The sequence below is a fragment of the Castor canadensis genome, chromosome 11 (assembly GCF_047511655.1).
Source record: "Castor canadensis chromosome 11, mCasCan1.hap1v2, whole genome shotgun sequence".
Classification (NCBI taxonomy): Eukaryota; Metazoa; Chordata; class Mammalia; order Rodentia; family Castoridae; genus Castor; species Castor canadensis.
The window spans coordinates 36,681,718-36,700,672 of record NC_133396.1 but is presented as its reverse complement, the minus strand read 5'-3'; the positions used below and the strand labels follow the sequence as shown (position 1 = coordinate 36,700,672).

Here is an 18,955-nt window from a genome sequence, read left to right as displayed (position 1 = left end):
AGGAAGGATGGCTGACTGTGTTCCTACCACATATACATCCAATAAGCTGAGAGGCCACAAAATCGTCACCCTGTGTGGGAAGAGGATGCAGGAGAAGTTGGGATGGAGTCTCTTGAGGAGAATCCTCCAGAGCAGCCAGGGTGAAAGCTGTTTTCTCCTGGATGCTCGATGGACGCTTTGGGGTTGGGTCTCCTGGTTGACCTGGGCTTTGGGCCTGGGGCCATCTCATTACCCTTACCCCCCTTCCACATGCAGCCCGGCAGACAGATCCTGCAGCGACCCTCCTCTCCCTCCAAGAGGAACAGGGCCAACACCGCGGTACAGAAACAAGGGAAACTCCCTGATTTTTAATCTGGCTTCTGTTAACAGCTCAATGGGCGCCACATACACTTCCAGACCCTGTGGAGGGAAAGCCTGGTGGGGGAGAGGAAGGACAGAGACTCAGAACGGGGGTGGGGGAACCTGGAATCCAAGACCTGGATGAAGCAGGGACAGGTGAAGGGGGCTACATTCCAATGGCTCCCACAGGGGCAGCCAGAGGCTTGGGCCCCCCCCACCTCAGGTGCCTTTGAGTTGGGGGTGACAGGGCACATGAGATGCTGCCATCCTTCACCCCATACCCTTGTGAACCAGGGGTGGGGCACAGGAGACAAAAGTGGGCAGCCCTCTTCCGTACCCTCCCAGCCACTCTGAAGTGTGGGGAAGGGGAGCCACCTCCTCCATTTCAGAGGGAGGCTCAGCGAGAGCAAGTCAGGTGCCCAAAGTTATGCAGCACAGCAGGGCCTAGAACCCAGGAACACTGGACTACCCAAGGTCAGGGCAGTTGCTGTAGGGCTGTGCTGCCCCAGTGCGTGGATGGAGTGGGAAGCAGTGGGGGAAGCAGAAGAGAGAATCTCAGATTCCCTCCCATGCCCCTCTCCCCTCCAGACTCCTCTCTGTCACCTCCCTAGGCACCTGATTTCCCCGGGCTAGGTGCTGCAGCCTTGGCTAAAACTGAGTTGTTCAATGTGCCCCTTTTAAAACAAGGGTCCTTGATATCCTCCCACCGGACCAGGGCTGAGGCTCAGCCTGAAGGAGAACTTCTTTGGCCCAGGCAGGGGACATGGCACCATTTCTCCCTCCCTCCAAGTCCCCCCCGGCAGTCCCTCAGGCCATTCCTGGAATCATTATTATTATTTCTAATTCAGTACAAAACTGACAGTGATCAGCTCCTGTGACGAGAGGTAGAAACCCGGCCACTTGGCCGGAGAAAATGGGGCGGGGTGAATTAGGGCATAGGGCCACCTGCTGCTGGAACAAGGGGGATGTCAGATCCTGAGGGCCTCCACCTATGGGTGGGGATGCAGATGTATCTCTCCCAAGCACAGGGGTTCCCACAATTCTCTTCCTGGCTCTGCTCCTGCCCAGATTAATTAGGGCAATCTGAGATCTGAAGCAGGCAGAGTCTGGGGAGTCAGAATGGGGTGGAATGGGAGACAGAACCATCATTGGCACAACATGACCCCCTCCTGGGCACCACATTGTCTACCACCAACAGCCCCCTACAACTCGACATCCCCCAATCTGGAAGACCACCCAGTGTAGGAGGTAAGAGAGGACTGGAACCTGGATCTTAGCCTTTGGGGGATCCCTTCTCCGAATTCTGTTAAAACAAAGTTTCAACTCAAGGGTGACCTGGCTTTGGGGTCAGGAAGGGGGGTGGAGGGGTACCCGGCAGGGACGGACCATCGAGTTAAGGCTGGAAGGTAGGTTGTTGTGTCTCTGGGGGCAGCTGGGCAGGGAGGTCTCCCTGGAAGTGGGAGAGCTCAGCCTTCTCCCCCTGACTGATCTGGGACCTCAGCCCTCGGACCCCTTGCTTGTGGTCCTCGGGCCACCTGCATCTTTCTGCCCTGTGCCGGTGGTGCTGACGGTCAGAAAGGCCTGGCATCACAAAGTTGCCAGGATCTGAGACAAGGGGATGAACGAAATGAGAGCCCTGTGAGCAGAACTGGGGGGACGGAGAGGGAGATTGGGGGTTGGGTAAGACAGGAAGGAGTAATAGACGCTTGGGCAGACAGACATAGGACAGGAAGACACCGGGCAAAGGCAGACACGCTCCGGAGAAGACAGGCGGGGGCCCAGCCAAGGCAGCACCTCCTCACCCCACCCTCCATCTCACAAGCTCATCCCCAAGCCAAAAGGCTGTGGCGCCCCTTCGGGCCGGGCTGGGCACTACACTAACTACAGCGCTGACGATGGCTGTCCCAGGAGTGCTGAGAATCACCGGGAGGCTCCCCCCTCACCCTCGCCTCTCACTGGGAGGTGCGTGAATGCGAGGGTCCCCGCTCCCGCCCGCTGTCCCGCGGGAAGCCGCCCCCAGCATGCGCCGTCCCTCCGCAGGGGCCCGAGGGCGGGGCGCACGCGGCGTCACATGATGGCGCAGCGGTTGCGGCGCAGCGCGCCCTGGAAGCGCAGCGCGGCGTGCACGTGCTTGCAGCGGGCGCAGCCGACGCTCTTGAGCAGCTCGCTAAAGAGCAGCAGGATGTGCCAGTTGTACTTGGCCGAGCACTCCACGTAGCCGCACTTCCAGGTCTTGCGCACCAAGTGCGACACGTTCCAGCGCGGGATCACGCGTCCCCGCTGCAGGTCCCGCTTGTTGCCCACGATGATGATGGGCGTCTCCGAAGTGCCGATCACCCTGCGAGGCCAGACAGGAATCTCACGTTTTGCCAGTCTCACAACGACTGGACTCTGTATTACCATATGTTCTGCTCCTGACGCAGCCCCAAGTTCTTGGGGGCACAATGGATCCAAAAACTGGGTACTACCATATTACCATTTTACAGATGAGGCTTAAATATTAACTGGCTCATGGTTATGACGCTGAATGGCCCTGGCAGTCTTGTACCCAGAGCCCCTGCTCTTAACCACTCCAGTAGTCTAGCCACCCCATGGTCAGGGTCCCAAAACGAGTCAACAGAAATTGGGACAGAAAAATATGAGTATGTGCATATTTGAGTGTATGTGGGAACCAGAGAGTACATGTATTTCACCTGTGTCGTTCTCCCTCCCCTCCCCCATCCAGGCTGTCCTTTCTCGGGGGCAGGCTAACATTGGGGCATCCTCAGAGGAGGCAATAGACTGAGTTGCAGCCCCTCACCTCGTCTCCAGGATCTGCTGGCGGATGGTCTTGACGTACTCAAAGCTGTCAAAGCAGCAGATGTCGTAGACCAGGATGTAGGCGTGGACGCTCCGGAGTCCCCTGCAGCAGGCATCTGCCCACTCCTGCAACACCCCCAGCCAGTACTAGTCAGAGCAACCATAAATTTTCCCCAGCCTCCAGGTCAGACTAACAGTGTTCTCACCTCCCACTGTACCTGAGGCTTTCCACACCTATGCATCCCCAGGGGGCCAGGCCGGGGGAGATTGCAGGTGTTCAGGGCTGCAGCCCCCCCATCCCCAAGCCAGGATAGAGCAGGTCACATGTAGATACACCAGCAGGGCCACTGTACTGTCTTGTGTATATCTGGAGGTTAGATCTGCCTTGTGACACTTTGTCCCCTCATCCATCCATCCAATCCTTTGTTCAACAGTACATTTATTAAGTGTCTTGGAGAGCTTAGCTCTCAGCTAGTTGTTGGGCCTGTTGAAATCCTATCTCCCAATGCTCAGCTGAAGTGCCTTCTCCAAGAAGCCTTCCTGATTTGTCACCCTTCCTGCAAAAGGGGACAACTCCTCCTGTGTTCTAACAATCCTTCAATTATACTCCAGTTATACCTGTTTCGCTTCCAGGTCCCCATGTCTGCTGTGAGCTTCCTCCATGCCAGAGCCAGGTCTTCCTTGTTTTACATTCTCCCGCCTCTGCTCATTGACCAGCACTTTCTGCTTTTATCTGATGCTTCTTAATTGCACTACCTAGGCCAATGAGCTCTCCATGATCCTGAATCCCACTGGTTCCCAATTTGGGATCACTGTAAATCCTGACCCTCACACTGCCCTTAGGTTGTTACTTGATTGTAAGCGCCTCTCTTCCTTCAGCGGCACAGGCCTGAGGAGAAAAAGATTGAGACTGGAGGCAGTAGGGGAGTGGGTGGGGAGGTGTAGAGCAGTCCCAGGGCAACTCCGGGGAGACAGAATTTCCTGAAGGCTTGTTTATGGCGAATTCTCTAGGAGGGGCTGCAGCTCAAGATAAGTAGATCCCTGGAAAGGCTGAATGTGCTAAAGAGAAGGTTCCTTAAGAGATTAATTAGCTAATTAACCTGCCAGCAGATTCGATTGCAAGAGGAGTTTCAGGCAGCCAGTGTGTGGAAAGAAGGGAGTCCCCGAAGTTGGTGTGTGTGTGTAGAGGTCTTTAAGGGCAAAGGCAACCAGTGTATTTTTCTCTCTAGGGTCCATGCAAAAGACTGGAAGGAAGGGCCTGGTGGAGCACGTGCCTACACTCGTGAGGCCCTGAGTGTCATCCTAGCACAAAAAATAAAATTAGATTACATTTAAAAAGAAGAAAAACAAACAAACTGGCAGATTAGGAGGAGGAGGAGGCATGTCTCTTGTCCCAGCTTGAGTTGAATCAAGGCAAGGGCTGGGCATGAAGGATTAGTGCAGTGGGTTCTCCACTTTGAAGGAGAATGAATACAAGGGAACAGACTTTGGTGGCAGCCAGGGAGAGTGAAGTCTGACTTTAGAACAGCACTTCCAACTCAAAGCCTTGGAAGAAGCTGCAGTGGATATCCCCAGGGAGATGATGTGGCTTCTCTTTGTGCTGAGGTTTTAATTTTTTAGTGCAAGGGGAGGAGCCTGAGGACAAATCTAAAACCAAAGGAGACCATGGACTGGCTTCTTCTCAGGTCGGGGAAGAATGCATTGAGTGGGATGCAGTGACCTTGGGGATTCAGGGGCTATGAGTATAGGTAGTTTCACCCCCATCCCATGGGAGGAGTGGAGACCCATAGGGAGCAGGAGGGAGGAGAAGTTTCCACTCTGCAGGTTCTCTGCTGGGGACAGAGAGCAGCTGCCAGCCTTGAGGGTGACAGCCCCACCTCTCTTCCTTGAAGGGACCCCAGGCTGCCTTCCACTCACTCCTCTCTGGGGGCTTCTAAAAGGCTTCTGATTGCCTGGGTTGTCTTCACCCCTTGATTGAAGGGAGGAATGGAGAAAGCCCACCTTTCCTTCCAGCTTGCTCTGTGCAGGGTTCTAACTTGTCCCTAAGAAGATCATTTTGGAGCTGTGTTAAGACAGAGGAGAAGCTGAGCATATAGCTCAGTGGCACTACACAAACCCAGCATGTGCAAGGCCCTAGCAACGGCACAGGAGGAACAATGGAAACTGAGTCTAGTTCCAGGGACGCAGAGGCTGAGAGAGGCTCAGCCACCTGGCTCTTAATCGTTCATTGGCTGGTGACTCCTTTGGCTGCATATGTCCCCTAACCCCAGCTTCCTTGTCTGACAGAAGGACCAGGAACAACTGAGGTTCAGACCCTGGGCTGGATCATCCAGCCCTGAAGAATAATGTATTATTTTATTTTCAGATAGTGGCTAACAGGATTCTTGAGTTTTGTATTTCTTTAGGGCTCCTCGGGTCCCTTCTCGGTACTTTTCTGCTCAAAGCCCCTTACCTGTGCTCCAAGAGTGAAACCTCAGATATTCTAGAGCCCAAGATAAGGGTCAATCAAGAAAAAAACAGACCAAAAATTCAATAGAAAATGGGCAAAGGGCATTAGTAGTTCTCAGAAAAAGAAACAAAAAAAGCCCTTAGATACATGGAAAAATGTTCAACCTTACTAATACTCAGAGATGCAAATAAAGACTATATTAGAACTACTGCATCTCGACTTTCAGGTTATCAAAAATCCCAAAGTTTGCTGGGTGTGCTGGTACACTCCTGTAATGCCAGCACTTGGGAGGCTGAGGCAGGAGGACTGTGGGTTCCAGGCCAGCCTAGGCTACATAACAAGACTACCTTGCCTCAGCAAATAAATAAATAATCCAAAAGCTTGACAATATATTCTGATGGCAAGATTTTAGGGAAGCCTTGTTGTGCTCATTTGCAGGAGCACAACATGTTCAACTTTTATATAGGAGAATCTGAAGACATCTTCTAAACTCTGATTGCATTTACCATTTGATCCAGCAATGTCATCTGTAGGAAATGATACACAGATACAACTACCTGTGTATAAAGTAAGTGCAAGACTAGTCATTGTAGCATTGCTCAAAATAGTAAAATACTGGAAACCACTCACCTGTCCAACAAGGGGGGATCTATACAATATAGCCATGAGAAAAGAATAAGGAAGTCCTCTAGCTAGTGACATGAAATATCTTCAGGTTAATGTTAAGTTACAGAAGCAAGAGCCAAGGGCTGTGTGTACCACGAATGTAATCCCAGCCACTCTGGAGGTGGACATCAGGACAATGGAGGTTTGAGGCCAACTCAGGCAGAAAGTGAGCCAGACCCCATTTCAACAAAGCTGGATTGGTGGCGCATGCCTGTAGGTAGGACCAACAAGGTTTTAGGCCAGCCCAGGCAAAAGCAAGACCCTATCTAGGCAGGCACTCTACCACTTGAGCTACTCCACCAGCCCGCAAGACCCTATCTAAAAGCAGAAAGGGATAGGGGCATGACTCCAGTGGTAGGTCTGAAGTTTAAACCCCAGTACTGCCAAAAACAAAAAAAGAAAGAAAGGAAAAGAAACAAGGGCCAGGCTTGTTATTGCATTCCCATAATTCCAGCTACTCAGGAGGCTGAGGCAGGAAGATTTTGAGTTCAAGGTTAGCCTGGGCTACATGGTGAGACCTGTTTATTATTTAAAACAAACAAAAACAGTACAGAGCAGGGGGTGCAGCTCAGTGGTAGAGCACTTGCCTAGTGAGTGTGAGGCCCTGGGTTTAATCCTCAGCACCAAAAAACCAGAAACAAAATACAGAACTTATAATTTTGTTTTTATGTAAACAAACAAACAAAAAAAGAAGTGCCATGTGCATTTTCCTATTTGAGTAAAGAAATACTGGAAGTATGAGTGAAAAACTAATGAGAATGTTACAGAAAGTAACCACAGGAAAAAAGGAGGAGGCCATAGTTCAAACTTTTTCTTTCCTTGGTGGTTACTTGGGTTTGAACTCAGGGCTTCCTACCTGAGGCAGGTGCTGTGCTGCTTAAGCCATGCCTCCAGCCCTTTTTGCTCTGGTGATTTTTGGAGATAGGGTCTTGCTTTTTGCCCAGGCTGGCCTGGACAGTGATCCTCCTATTTTAAGTTTCCCAGTGGCTAGGATGACAAGCATATGCTACTATGCTCAGATCTTTTTCTGTTGAGGTGTCTTTTGAACTTTTTTGCCCAGGCTGGCCTGGAACTATAATCCTCCCAATCTCAGCCTCCTAAGGAGCTAGGATTACAGGTATAAGCCACTAGCGCCTGGCTCACAGTTTGGACTTATAAACTGTATCATCCCTACTCCTAAATTAAAATTACAAATTACACATAAATACAAATTTACACATAAATGTGAGAAAAAAGAGGCAAAACTCATTTTACAGGCATGGAGCCAGATTTGAGTGTTCACTCAGGCTACCATCAAAGTCTCTGAGAGGAGAACTGGAAGCCCTGATCTGGAACCCACTGCCCTGACTGGCCCAGCCTCACTGTTTCTGGAGCAGATGTATGGATCATAACTGCAGAGTGTGTGTGTGTGTGTGTGTGTGTGTGTGCGCTTCTGATTTTGGCGCTAAACTCAGGCACCTGGGCTGGAGAGATAAGAGGCTCAGGCAGCCTGGCCCAAGGTCCCTCCTGCCAGGATTACTGAGACAATGTGAGTGCTGAGCTCTTGCCAGCCCCAGCCTGAGAGATTGCTGTATCTTCTGTTACAATTGGTCAGGGTTTGTCCCCTGCCTTCTGGATCTCCAGAGGTGACCCAGAAGTGATCCTCACTCACTCTGGAGTACTTAATCCAAACCATGCAGGGAGGGTGCCCAGCAGGTAGTCCTGAGGCTGGGGGGAGAGAAAGGGACAGGTGAGTAGGGTGTCCATCACTGAGGAGAAGAGGCCCTTGGATAAGAGACCTGACTGGGGGCTCCATCTGATAAGACCCTTTTCTCAGGTCCTAGCCTGTTCTTCTATAGACAAGGAAGAGTGAGGGTCTGAGGCCATGGTAGGCAGACCCCAGAGTATTAACAAGCAGCTAGTGCTCAATGCCCTTCTCCCCATCTCCCCACTGCCCCTTACCTGCCTAAAAGCTACATCACCTCTGGTGACCCCATACACCTGAGAGAGTTATGTGCCTCTCAGTCTGAGGGCTGCCTTAGCTTGCTCATTTCCTCCACTCTCAGCACCCATCACACCAGATAACTGTCTGGTAGTCTTGCCTCACCAGACGACTGTTGAATTCCTTGAAAGCAAATTCCACATCTGTTTTGTTGACCACTCTACCAGGTGCCCAGTGCAGGTTCTGGCATACATTACACAGTCATCAAATATTTGTCGAACTGACTAGCACACAAACAAATGGCTTCCTGGGATGGCTCTGAGCAGCAGGACCCATGGTGGGTCTCAAATCCAGCAGGGGCCTTGGCAACAGGCCCAGGGCTGGAGATGGCTGGAGTTCAGCCGCCCCGCCCCAGTGCCCCTGAGGACCGCCTACCTGCAGAGTGTTGACAGGGAAGGCGCTGATGGGCGGGAAGTCCAGGATCTGGAGATCGTGCACATGGCCGTTCATGACCACAGCAGGCAGGTAGAGGCGGCGGGCGGTGGTGGGCACACAGACCTCGCTGAACTCGTTGTACAAGAACTGGCGCACGATGGCACTCTTGCCCACACCTCGTGCCCCCAGCACAGCCACCCGGTAGGTGGAGACCATGCCTCCCGCCCCACTCCGCCACCGTGTCCTTGCCTGGGGCTCCCCCGGGCTGCATATTCCAGGGGCTGGGGGCTCAGCCACCGTCAGGATCAACCATTGCTGCCTCTGCTTGCTCTGGGCCCTCTGTGGCCTCCACCTGGGCTGGGGGAAAGAGGGAAGCTTAGTGTACTGGCTTATCCCTGGACATGTCCTGCACTTCCCTACCTCCAGGTCTTTGCTGAAGCTATCACTGCCATTTGTAAAGCCCTCCCCTTTCCCAGAACCCCCATCTCCACCATCTAAAACTTTTCCATCCTTCCTCCCGTTTTCCCCAGTACATTCCGCTCAATTCTCATGACCTGACTTTTTACTAGGTCTGACTCCCCCACCGAGGCAGGTCACACAGCTGAGTGGAAAGAGCACTAGCTCCAGGCATCCCTTGGAGCTCAAAGGAATTGGCACACAGTGCCCAGGAAAGGGCTGCTAAGGGGTTACACTTGGATAGGGACTCCTTGCTTGCTCAGTTTTCCTGACTTTCAGAGCTTGGTTATAAACTCCAGCTTCGACATTTTCTAGCTGTGCAGTGGGCAAACCACCTGTCCAATCATGTTGAGCTCTGCACAAATGTAAAATGAGGCCAACAGCCCTACTTCTGAAAGAAGTCCAGTAAATCTCTTAGTAGGGAGGAGAGAGTGGCAGCTAAGTAGGTCCAGGCCAGGTGGCTTTGCTGGATGCTGACCAGATGGGGCTAGGCTTTTCTGCATGTGTGCATGTTTTCCTGCTGGATGCAGCTTCTTTCTCATTTCGTAGCTGAATGTCCCACAGGCTGTCCTGGCTCAATCTATGGGGTATGTGTGCATACAGTATAGCAAATAAAGGTCAGGACTTGGAGTGAGAACTGCCAATTTTGATTCCCACCTCTGCCATTCATCCGAAGTGTGGCACTGGGCAGGAAACTTCACAGGGTGTTGTAGGATGATGCATATAAAATCCAGGGCCTGGCAAAGAGTATGTGTTCAATAAACTTGCTACTGCTCACTCATACCAGGTTTTCCACAACCTCATTGGGACCTCCTAGAAATCCTGGGTCACTACCCAACTGTTGCATGGGCTCCCATACATGCAATGTGTGTGTGTATATATGTGTGTGATTATTCTCATTTTATGGAAGCAAAAACAAAAACAAAACCCGAGAGACTTAGGAAAGTGAAGACCTCTTAGCCAATTGAGTTGTCAGCTAAGTCTAGGACCCTGATCTCCTTTGTACCCCATGCATGTCCTTTCCCCAACAGGTGCTCATACACTCATGCCCGTTCCCAACTGAGGAAGAATCAATCCCTCCACTCCATATCTCCCTCCAAGTCCCTAGGCCCCCGGGGCATCCCTGGATACTGCCAGCTTGCCAGAGAGAACTCAGCTGGGTTAATTACATAACAGCATAAGCAGGTGGGGAGGCAGGAGTCCTAGGGGAGGATAAGAGGGCAAGGAACACCAGAGTCCCAGCCTCTTTCTGGGTGTGGCAACTTGGAGGTTTCTAGGATATACCCTACCTGCAGATTCTCCTGGACACCACACTCCCTGCCCAGAAACCAGCCCTTTCGGGGGAACAGCAGAAATGAAAGCAGACACAGCCTGGGAGCCAGGGAGGGGCTGCAAAAGACGCCCCTAAGCAGGGGGTGAGCCTCCTGGAACTCACCGGGCCTTAAGTATGGCCCTCTCCCCAACTCATCCCCAACTCAGTGGTGAAGGCTGCCCCCTTCCCTCTTCCCAGACAGAGGTCCTGGGTTTAAGCGTTTATTAATCCCATATGCCTGGCTGAGTGAGGACATAAGGCTCTGTCCTAGGAAGCAGGGCCCAGGCCCCTTGAGCTCTGTCCCCAAGGCCTGCGCTCTGCAGTGAATCTGCAGACAGGGCCCAGCAAGAGACAGGGGTCACACACTGGGGCCAAAGCTTGGTCGCAGTCCCCTACCCTCCGCCTGGACACCTGGGTCCCTGCGCCAGACTGAGGAGGTCAGGGGCTCTTGCGGATCGGGAGTGCCAGGTCACACGTCCGCCCACCGTGTGGGGCGGTCGCGTGGGGGTGGTGGCGACGGAAGATGCTGGCTCCCCATGACCTGATTGGTAGGAGTTTGGGGGGATGCAGAAGCCCAGCTCGCCGTCCGCCTCCAGAAGCTTGCAGGCACCCCCCGGCCCCAGCTCCAGCGCTCACGTGGCCGCCCCGCGCCGCTCCCCGGCAGGCCCCCGCCTTTCCCCTCGCGCCGACCCCCACCCCCACCTCCACCGCGGCCCTCCTCCAGCCGCTTACCCGAGGCCGTCCTAGCTGCCCCCTGCCCTGGCCGGCCGGCCGGCGGGGCCGCGCTCCCCCCGGGCTCCGGCGCTGCCCCCCGGCTCCCCGCCCGGGGGGAGAGAGGAGGGGCGCCCCGGGCTGGCCAGGCGCGGCGGGCTGGGGCGCGGGGGGCAGGTGCGCGCCGAGGGGTCGCACTCAGCTCTGCTCTCCCTGCGGAGCGCGCCGCCCGCTCGCGCCGGCGGGAGGGGGAAGCGGGGTTGGGGGGGTGGCGTGTTCCGCTGGGTCCCCGAGACCGACGGATTCGCTCCTCAGTCCCTAGCCCCGATCTTCACCTCCTTCCAGATTCTGTCTGCGAGAATGTAGCTCCAACCTGGAAGACTGGGAGAAAGGGAGGCCTCTGATTTCATTCTGACTCCTGCCCTTATATCCTCCACCCCGCGCCAATTCCCGGTCCCCTCCTCCCCAGGTCTGTCCTGACCCTTACCAAAGCAGTCAGTCAGCTACTGTTAAGCGTACGGTGTGTGTCCTGCACTGGGTGCTAGATATCCAGGCTCTTTCTCCTCACCCCCGAAGGACGGAGCTAAGGGTGGTCACACTCACCCTTCACTGCGGCAATGAAAGGCAGACCAGGCTAGCGCCAAGCAAAACTGGTCCCCTGCCAAGGCATGACCTCCACTCCCCCTAAAGCTGCTGTTCCTTCTCCTCTCCAGACTGAGAGATACAGCATTTACCAGACTTGTTGAAAACAAGCATTCATGTATTTATTCTAAAACACTCATCATCATCATTGTATCATCAACAGCTAACATTTACTATCCCTGACAATGTGGTGGGAGCTTTGCTTGCATCCTCGAACTTAATCCTCACAGCATTCTACGGAGTAGATTCTCTTTCCCCCATTTTAAGGATATCACTGAGGCTGAGAGAAGCCGAGGAACTCCTCGTACTTAAATGCAAAATGCAGAATCCAAAAACTGAGTCGCTAGCAGGGCAGATGCTGATGAGCTTGACCTGAGGCTCATAGTTCAGTGGGAAGGCCAAAAGCAGACAAGTCACCCTCCCTAGAGTGTGCTGTGTGCAAAGTCAAGGTGCTGGGCGAGGGCAGAGGGAATGAGCTAGCTCCTTAGAGAAGTCTGAGAAGGCTTGGAGTAATTATAGAGGTTTGAAAAGTGCATCCAGGAAGCAGACAGGAGCTGCTGAGGGAAGAGGCCGAGAGGATGGTTCTGGTGAAGTCCCAAAAGCCTCAACTGCCAGGGTATTGACTAAAAAGCACAGAAGGGCTCTGAAGCAGGACAGCACAGAAGGTTGTATTTTGGATGCTTTCAGGGCAGGGAGGAGGAGGAGGATCTCAGATCTCACAAGTGTTTTCACCCCTGGGATCCTGCATCCTCCACTAAGACTATTACTATGGGTTCCAGCTCCCTCAAAGAACCTGGTCTTTTTCCTCCTTTGGACTCTGCATTTTGGACACTTTCCCGATTGCTTTCCTTACCTCTCCTGTCCAAAAAACCATAGTGGTCATGAGCCTGGACTTCAGAATTAGACGGATCTGGAATTAACTCTGGTGCTGGCACTTACTGTGTAACTGAGCAAGTAACCTGAGCTCTTCAAATTCTATGAAATGGAGATGTCTTCACTTTGTTAAGGCATAAGTGAGCTAAGGTATGTAAAGTCCTTAACACAATGTCTGATGTGTAATAAGTCTATGTTCCTTTTTCTTTTTTCTTGCTTTTTTAGAGACAAACACAGCCATTATCTAAAATGGGAAAGCATTTCCATTTATCCTAGGTGGGCTCCCACTTAAGGACAGAGGTATAAGGAGGGCTGGGGCTAGCAGCAAGAATAGGGCTGGGAAGGACAGGGTTCACTTCTGGAGCACCATTATGGGCAGAAAATCAGATGTGACTGGCCCAGAGGGATCACAGTGGGGTCTGGGAGAGCCTCTTAGCTTGAGGCTAAAACACTTAACTTAAATTGTCTATAGACACACATGCTGTCTCCCACTATATCTGAAAATCTTTCATCCTTACTCTGCCTGAGGATCCAGGCTTTGGGTTACTCCCCCAGGTCATAGTTCCATTTCAGCCCAAGAGTGTCTAGAAATAAGAAATTGAGCAAGGCTCACTCACACCTGGGGGCCATGCTTCTCAGAAGCTTCATGATGTAGCTTATACTAGGAGAAAATAAAGCCACAGGTTAATTATGGGGCCTCATACTAGCCTTCAGAGGTAGGTCATTTAAAGCATTTGTATTTGAAAAATAAATGATAGTGTCATCATCAAGTGGCAAATTTGCCTGAACTGAAATTAATTTTGGTTTGCTGAGTCACTTTGAGCCAAGAACATACACTCCTAGGGGCCTGTTTTTTCCTCCTCTATCACCAGGATCACCTTCGTGGAAGTTTGAGACCCTCTCCTAGGGTCTGTCTGGCCTTAGCTTCTTTCTTATGACTCTGGCTCAGTGGAGGATGCCTAATGGTTGAGGTGCAAGCTTATAAACTCAGGTTCTAGGGGAGCAAACACACGAGCCCATCTACAGTACATGAGGCCCAGATGTGCAGTGGGATGGAAAGGACAAAGACCTAAACCTGCCTACCTCTACTCCACCCTATCATAATGAGAACCCCCACTGAGTTTTCAGAAGCTGATTGGCCAATCCTGGGCCAATGAATAAACCCTGGAACATGAAAATAAAACAAGGGAGGAAAATCCGAGGCTAGACTTGAACCTCATCCTCCAACACAGTGGGGCAAGGGGGTGAGTGGTGCTCTCTTAGCTGAAGTGTTGGGACCCTGCCCAACGGAGGAATGATTCCAGAGAGAAGACAGTCTTGTCCCAAAACAATGCTCCTGGAAATTAAGCCCTTGAAAGTCACTTCTCCAACTAAGAATCTGGGCCTAGCCAACCCCCAAATTTGCCTTTCTCTTGTTGGCAGTTTCAAGAATGGTAGGGCAAAAGCTAAATGAGAAACTGAGATGGCAAGTTTGGAGCCAACTCGGAAACTTTTCAAGAAACATCCTTGTTGCTAATACCATGTCTGGGGGCTGGTTGGGATTCTAGGATGTGTTCAGGAGATAGAAATGGGTAACAACGGGGGAGGTGTGATCTTTTCCAAGTGCCATACCAGGTATTAAAATAAACAGGCTCTTGCCTCCTGGAGCTGGGGGTGGCAGGGAAAAGAAATCTGGGTCCAAGCAAAGTCATAAAAAGCACTAATGCTTGAAGTGGGAGTAGGAAGGCCCAGACCTGAGAGTCCTCAGCTGTTTTCTGGCCTCAGAAACAATGTACCTAAGGTCTTAGTATTCCTCAATTAGCATTCTAGGGGCAGAGAACACGGCAATTTCACTAAGTAAAGGTCTGAGATCAGTATGCCCTGGCATCCTGGGGGATTTGGACAGCTAGATGTGCTAAGCTGAGGGGAACCCTTTAAGAGTGAAGGAGGAATAGAGTTAAAAGATGTGGCTTTGTATATCTCATCTGAGATGGGGGGGTAGGAGAGTATGGGGGTGGTGGTGGGAGATGGTGTTGAATTCAATGGATACACAAGGGAATAAACAGGGATCATGTGCACGGAAGTGCAATACCATTTTTCTCCTGCCACAAGAACATGACTATTGCTGTGGGAGTGTAGGTGAATGAATGGGTTTGAGTGTCTCTTTAGCAGTGATTAACCCTGACTGCATGTTAGAAACCCCTGAGGATTTTTTTTTTAAATGCAGATTCCGCAGGCCCCACTCTACACTGACTAAACTGTTGGTTCTGAAAGCTCTACAGGTGATGTGCACCCAAGAGTTGAGTATCCTTCTGAGGAATTTACTTGAAAAACCAAGTATCACTCTTAACTAGTGACCTCAGCTAGATTTCAGTAAGGCCACTGTTTAGATTGATCCTGAACCTCAGTTAAGTCCACCCTGATCCCACTCCTCCCAAATGTTACTTCTATTAGAGCTCAGGTTAACTGCAGCCAATGGCAATTAATTCATGGTACCTGGACATCCAAGTAATAAAAGCAACTACTGTTCTGAGCACTTACCAAGTGCTGTCCACTGTCCACTTCTATACCCTAGCCATGAGAGAGGTGCAGGAATTTGTCCAATAGCCTCCTGGTGTTGGCTCTTTCCCCAACTGTGGGCTGAGAGGGGTTTCAGCAGGTGTCAGCTCATCAGAACCCAGGGTTAAGACCCTTGTCTTGACAACACTTGGGTCATATGCCCCCAGCAACACAAATATAGCTTACTAGCCTTGAACTCCTAGGGAAGCTTGCTTTAAAGCAGTGACAATTCTATTTGTTTGGGAACATGCAGGCCTTGAGTCCATTTGAGAGGCTTCATAAGTTGAGAGCTGAGACTTTTGGGCAATAGGAAACTGAGGAGTAGCTCAGCTGAGTATGAAATTGGCAGGATTCCTACCCACAAATCAGAAAAAAGCTGCTGTGCTGCTGCCCTGCCTAGTGCCGCTGGGAACACTGCCAGGGAAGACTGATCGGCAACTCTGTACAATTCCTGTGGTGGCAGTGGTTTGAGGCTTAAGTCAGTAGGGGCCTCTTGAGGTATATGTTTCTTCAAGCCAAGTTTAATTTCATCTGGCTGAACCCCTCGGAATTCTAGGGCTGTTAAAAAAAATTTTTAAAAGAAAGAATACTAATGTTCTGTCCCTCCTCTGGCCAGCTGTGTTCTGTCCAGAAGTGTCAGTTCTGGGAACAAAGTATAAACCACAAAACCACTATTTTGTGTAAATGAAAGTTTATTGATGAAGACACAAGTCAAACTTCCCCCCAACCCCATCCTCCCCAAGAACAGATCCCAATTAGAACAGAAGAATGAGCATTCTTAGGACATCTTTTACCCCCTTCCCACCTCTCTCCAGAGTCCCAAGCTTTACAAGACAGACACAGGGAACAGGCTTGAGTGAGGACACTCAGGGAATCTCTGACCAGAGAGAGTTCTGGGTGTGTTTGCTTTCTTTTCCCTTTGTACACTAGTTGACATTACAGACATACTTAGGAAGACGACAGAGGATATGTGGGGCAAACCCCAGTCCAACCCCCAACCAGGCCAAGCTTGAAAGGGGTCCTAAGGGAAGCTGTTGTGGAAGCAACAGGATGTTTCTTCAGGAGAGAGGTCCTTTTGTATGGAGTAACTCTATAATTCTGCTCAGGGCACAATGTGAGGCAGCCTCCCCAAGCTGCAAAGACATCATGGATTGGCTCAGCAGGCCAGCTGACAACAGCAGCAGTTAGCCATCACTGGTAGGGACACTGAAAGAAGCTTGTTTCAGGGGCTAAGGGACATACCCTTGCATAAAATTGTGTTCTGTTTGCCCTGACACATATTTTTCCTTCTGTAACTACAGTTTACTTTGAAATGAGAACACTGTGTTTGTAGTGTGAACCTTTTACGCTGCTTGTACCCAGACTCCATGAATGAGTCCCAATAAGGAAACTTTATCAACTTGCTTTTCCACCCCACACATCACCAACCCACCCGTTTCCCATACATTCCTGTGCTATTTCCTATTCCCTAAGTGCCCGAGCAGTGGTGAGTGAGAGATGTATTTCTTTTCCCCCACCCAGTAATTCTTTTCTTGAAGATTCTCAAAGGTTTAAGAAACTGCATTGGAGCATCCATTCTCCCCAAGCTTTGCAACTGATACAGGTTTATATCAGGCACAGGGTGGCTAGGGGTTGGTTTCTGCTGTTTTTTCATAATCCCTCCTTTGAGTCTGGTGGGTTAGGTCTGAGTCCAACATGAGGCCTCTGGACCCTGCAGTGCCTCTGACTCAAGCAGGGGTACCTGGAAGAGCTGTCTTGATCATGAACCCTGAAGACTGCGTGCCAGATTCTGCAACAAGGGCCCACAGATGGAACAGTATGAACACCACTAGACAGGGTGATGTCCTGGGCATGAAGCACTCATTACCTGACAAATGGTACTCAACATGTTAAGGGAGGGGATTTCACCTCTCCAATTCTTTGAGAGATGAAAAGAACTACGCTACCTCTGGGATGGTCTTACATTTGCTCTAGAGTCTGAAGAGATAAAGAGAACTTGCATCATCTCTAAAGCTCACTTCTCTGCATCCACCAGCTGGCCTCAAGACGTGAGCACCAGGGAAGCAGTAGCCACACTTTCACTCTTTCATCATATGCACCTTCAAGTAACTGACAAGAAGCTCTGCTGCCACTTGATACCAATGAATGGATGGGGTACCAAACTCAGTATGGAGTACATATGTACCAGTCACAGAGCAGGTACAGAAAAAGTTGAAAGCACTAAGGAAAGAACAGCATGGAGACAGTGCTTCAGTGAAAACAGCACTGATGGGATCTGCCTCAGCTCTGCTATCCAAGAGCTGACGGGCCTCAGCAATAATGCCCTTTGTCTTTCTCATTTGTAGACAAGCAGGGTTTGATATGTCATTAAAATCAACTCTAAAATCTGATTTTAGATCTAAATTGGACCTGAGAAATACAGGGGAGAGGTCTAGGGGGGGCATTTTGGTTCCTGTTCTCCATCTCTACTCAGTGTCCTTAATTAGTGTTATTAATGGGTTAGTTCAGTGGAAAGGAATATAGAATGTTCTAACTTTTCAGCTTTGGTGTGGACATCCTGAAACATCATCCTATGAAGATCACCGTTTCCAAAGGCAAAGCAATCAAATGAAATGATAATAAGGGGCAGAGGGAAATGTGAAGGCCTGGCCAAAGAATCAGTTTGGAGAAAGAGACAGAAAAAAAGGGGGGAGGGAGATCCAAATGATCAGGGACAAGGTTGCCAAGCATAAGAGAACCCCTCACAGAGTGAGGTGGTAACTGCATCTTTTCCTCTAAGATTGGTTAGTTGTTTTAACACTTTCTACTGGTTATACTACCTCAATTTCTCATATGTACAAAAATATAAAACAATAAAGTGCAGTTTACGTTTCAGTGACACTTTTCCTTGCTTTAATTTGTTGTCTTTTCTGCTTTTGAAATGAGCTTTCTTTCGATTACAAAATATCAAACTACACTCAAAAGAGGGTGTAGAAAAAGCCAGCCATTGGCACAGCATGGAGAAGCCCACAAGTAAGGACAGAGAGCAGCAGCAGGTGGCAAGAGGTGGAAAGTGACTAAAGCAGTGGTTACAAATGTTCACAGGAAGCTAAAACTATCCAATAGGGTGTGCTTAATGTCAGCACAGGGTAGACTGGACTACCTGGGTGGGTGGCCACAAGTGTGTTTGGGTTAAGGTTCTACACAGCAGTACAATTTCTTCCAGTTAAGAGTTCTTGGCTTGCACCAATCACAGGGTGGCTGGAGGGTAATGAACCACCTTTATTAGTTTTTCAAAATGCTGTCGTAGACCTGATAGATGTATTGAGAGACTTCAGGAGCTCTGCACTTCAGTGACAGCTGTTAAGACAAAAGGAGAAGGAAGATTAGCATAGAAGTTGGCATTAATTATAAAGGTATCCAAGCATTCAATCAAGAAAATTTCTGACACAATAGGGGAGGACTTACTCTATGACCAGAATAGCCAAACAAGAGATTATGTTAATATATAGTAAGGACTGTTGAATTTTAACATTATCAATGTCTAGTTGTGCTGTGTTTCTACCTCCATCCTATGTGGGTCAATGAGGTCAGGAAATAGTATAAAAACATTACGGCCTCTGATTACAGGGGGAACAGCTGCTCTGATGCTTTGCTAAGAGTTATAGGGATCAATACCAAATAAAGACCTTAGCTTAGTGATAAGTCATTTCAACTGTATGTCTCAGTTCCTCAGTCTGACAAGGAGGTTGGGTCTCTCAGTCCCAATTTCAGGAGGACGTATAATCAGGTTAAATTAAGGCATAAGTTAGGTAGGACCAGTGTGTTATTATAC

The 18,955-nt window shown here is 50.3% G+C and overlaps 2 protein-coding genes across 7 annotated transcripts in view; both read right to left on the bottom strand.

Moving 5' to 3' along the window:
- Window positions 1-319: 319 nt before the first annotated feature.
- Rasl10b (RAS like family 10 member B) lies at window positions 320-11,291 on the bottom strand. 2 transcript variants are annotated; one of them, XM_074046262.1, is made up of 4 exons: window positions 11,110-11,291; window positions 8,610-8,961; window positions 3,140-3,264; window positions 320-2,677 (listed from the first exon to the last, which is right to left on the bottom strand). In XM_074046262.1, exons 2-4 carry the CDS (start codon window positions 8,823-8,825, stop codon window positions 2,407-2,409), a joined length of 612 nt encoding a protein of 203 aa, XP_073902363.1. In that variant the 5' UTR covers window positions 8,826-8,961; window positions 11,110-11,291; the 3' UTR covers window positions 320-2,406. The 2 variants fall into 2 exon arrangements, with proteins under 2 accessions (XP_073902363.1, XP_020030415.2); XM_020174826.2 differs by having other exon boundaries at window positions 8,610-8,966; window positions 11,110-11,290.
- A 4,524-nt stretch (window positions 11,292-15,815) lies between these two features.
- Window positions 15,816-18,955, bottom strand: part of Ap2b1 (adaptor related protein complex 2 subunit beta 1) — a 119,976-nt gene continuing 116,836 nt past the window's right edge. For all 5 annotated transcript variants that reach the window (XM_074046260.1, XM_020174824.2, XM_020174822.2 and 2 more), the window contains one exon: window positions 15,816-18,480. In XM_074046260.1, the coding sequence (XP_073902361.1) occupies window positions 18,406-18,480 (75 nt within the window). In that variant the 3' untranslated portion in view covers window positions 15,816-18,405. The remainder of the gene's footprint in view (window positions 18,481-18,955) is intronic.

Bases quoted from the DNA above. Each gene is read 5' to 3' on its own strand.
- Rasl10b (XM_074046262.1), bottom strand. From the start codon at position 8,825: ATGGTCTCCACCTACCGGGTGGCTGTGCTGGGGGCACGAGGTGTGGGC. The intron at 3,265-8,609 runs GTAGGCGGTCCT...GGGGTGTTGCAG, and splicing joins TCCCTGTCAACACTCTGCAG to GAGTGGGCAGATGCCTGCTG. The intron at 2,678-3,139 runs GTGAGGGGCTGC...CTGGCCTCGCAG, and splicing joins CAGCAGATCCTGGAGACGAG to GGTGATCGGCACTTCGGAGA.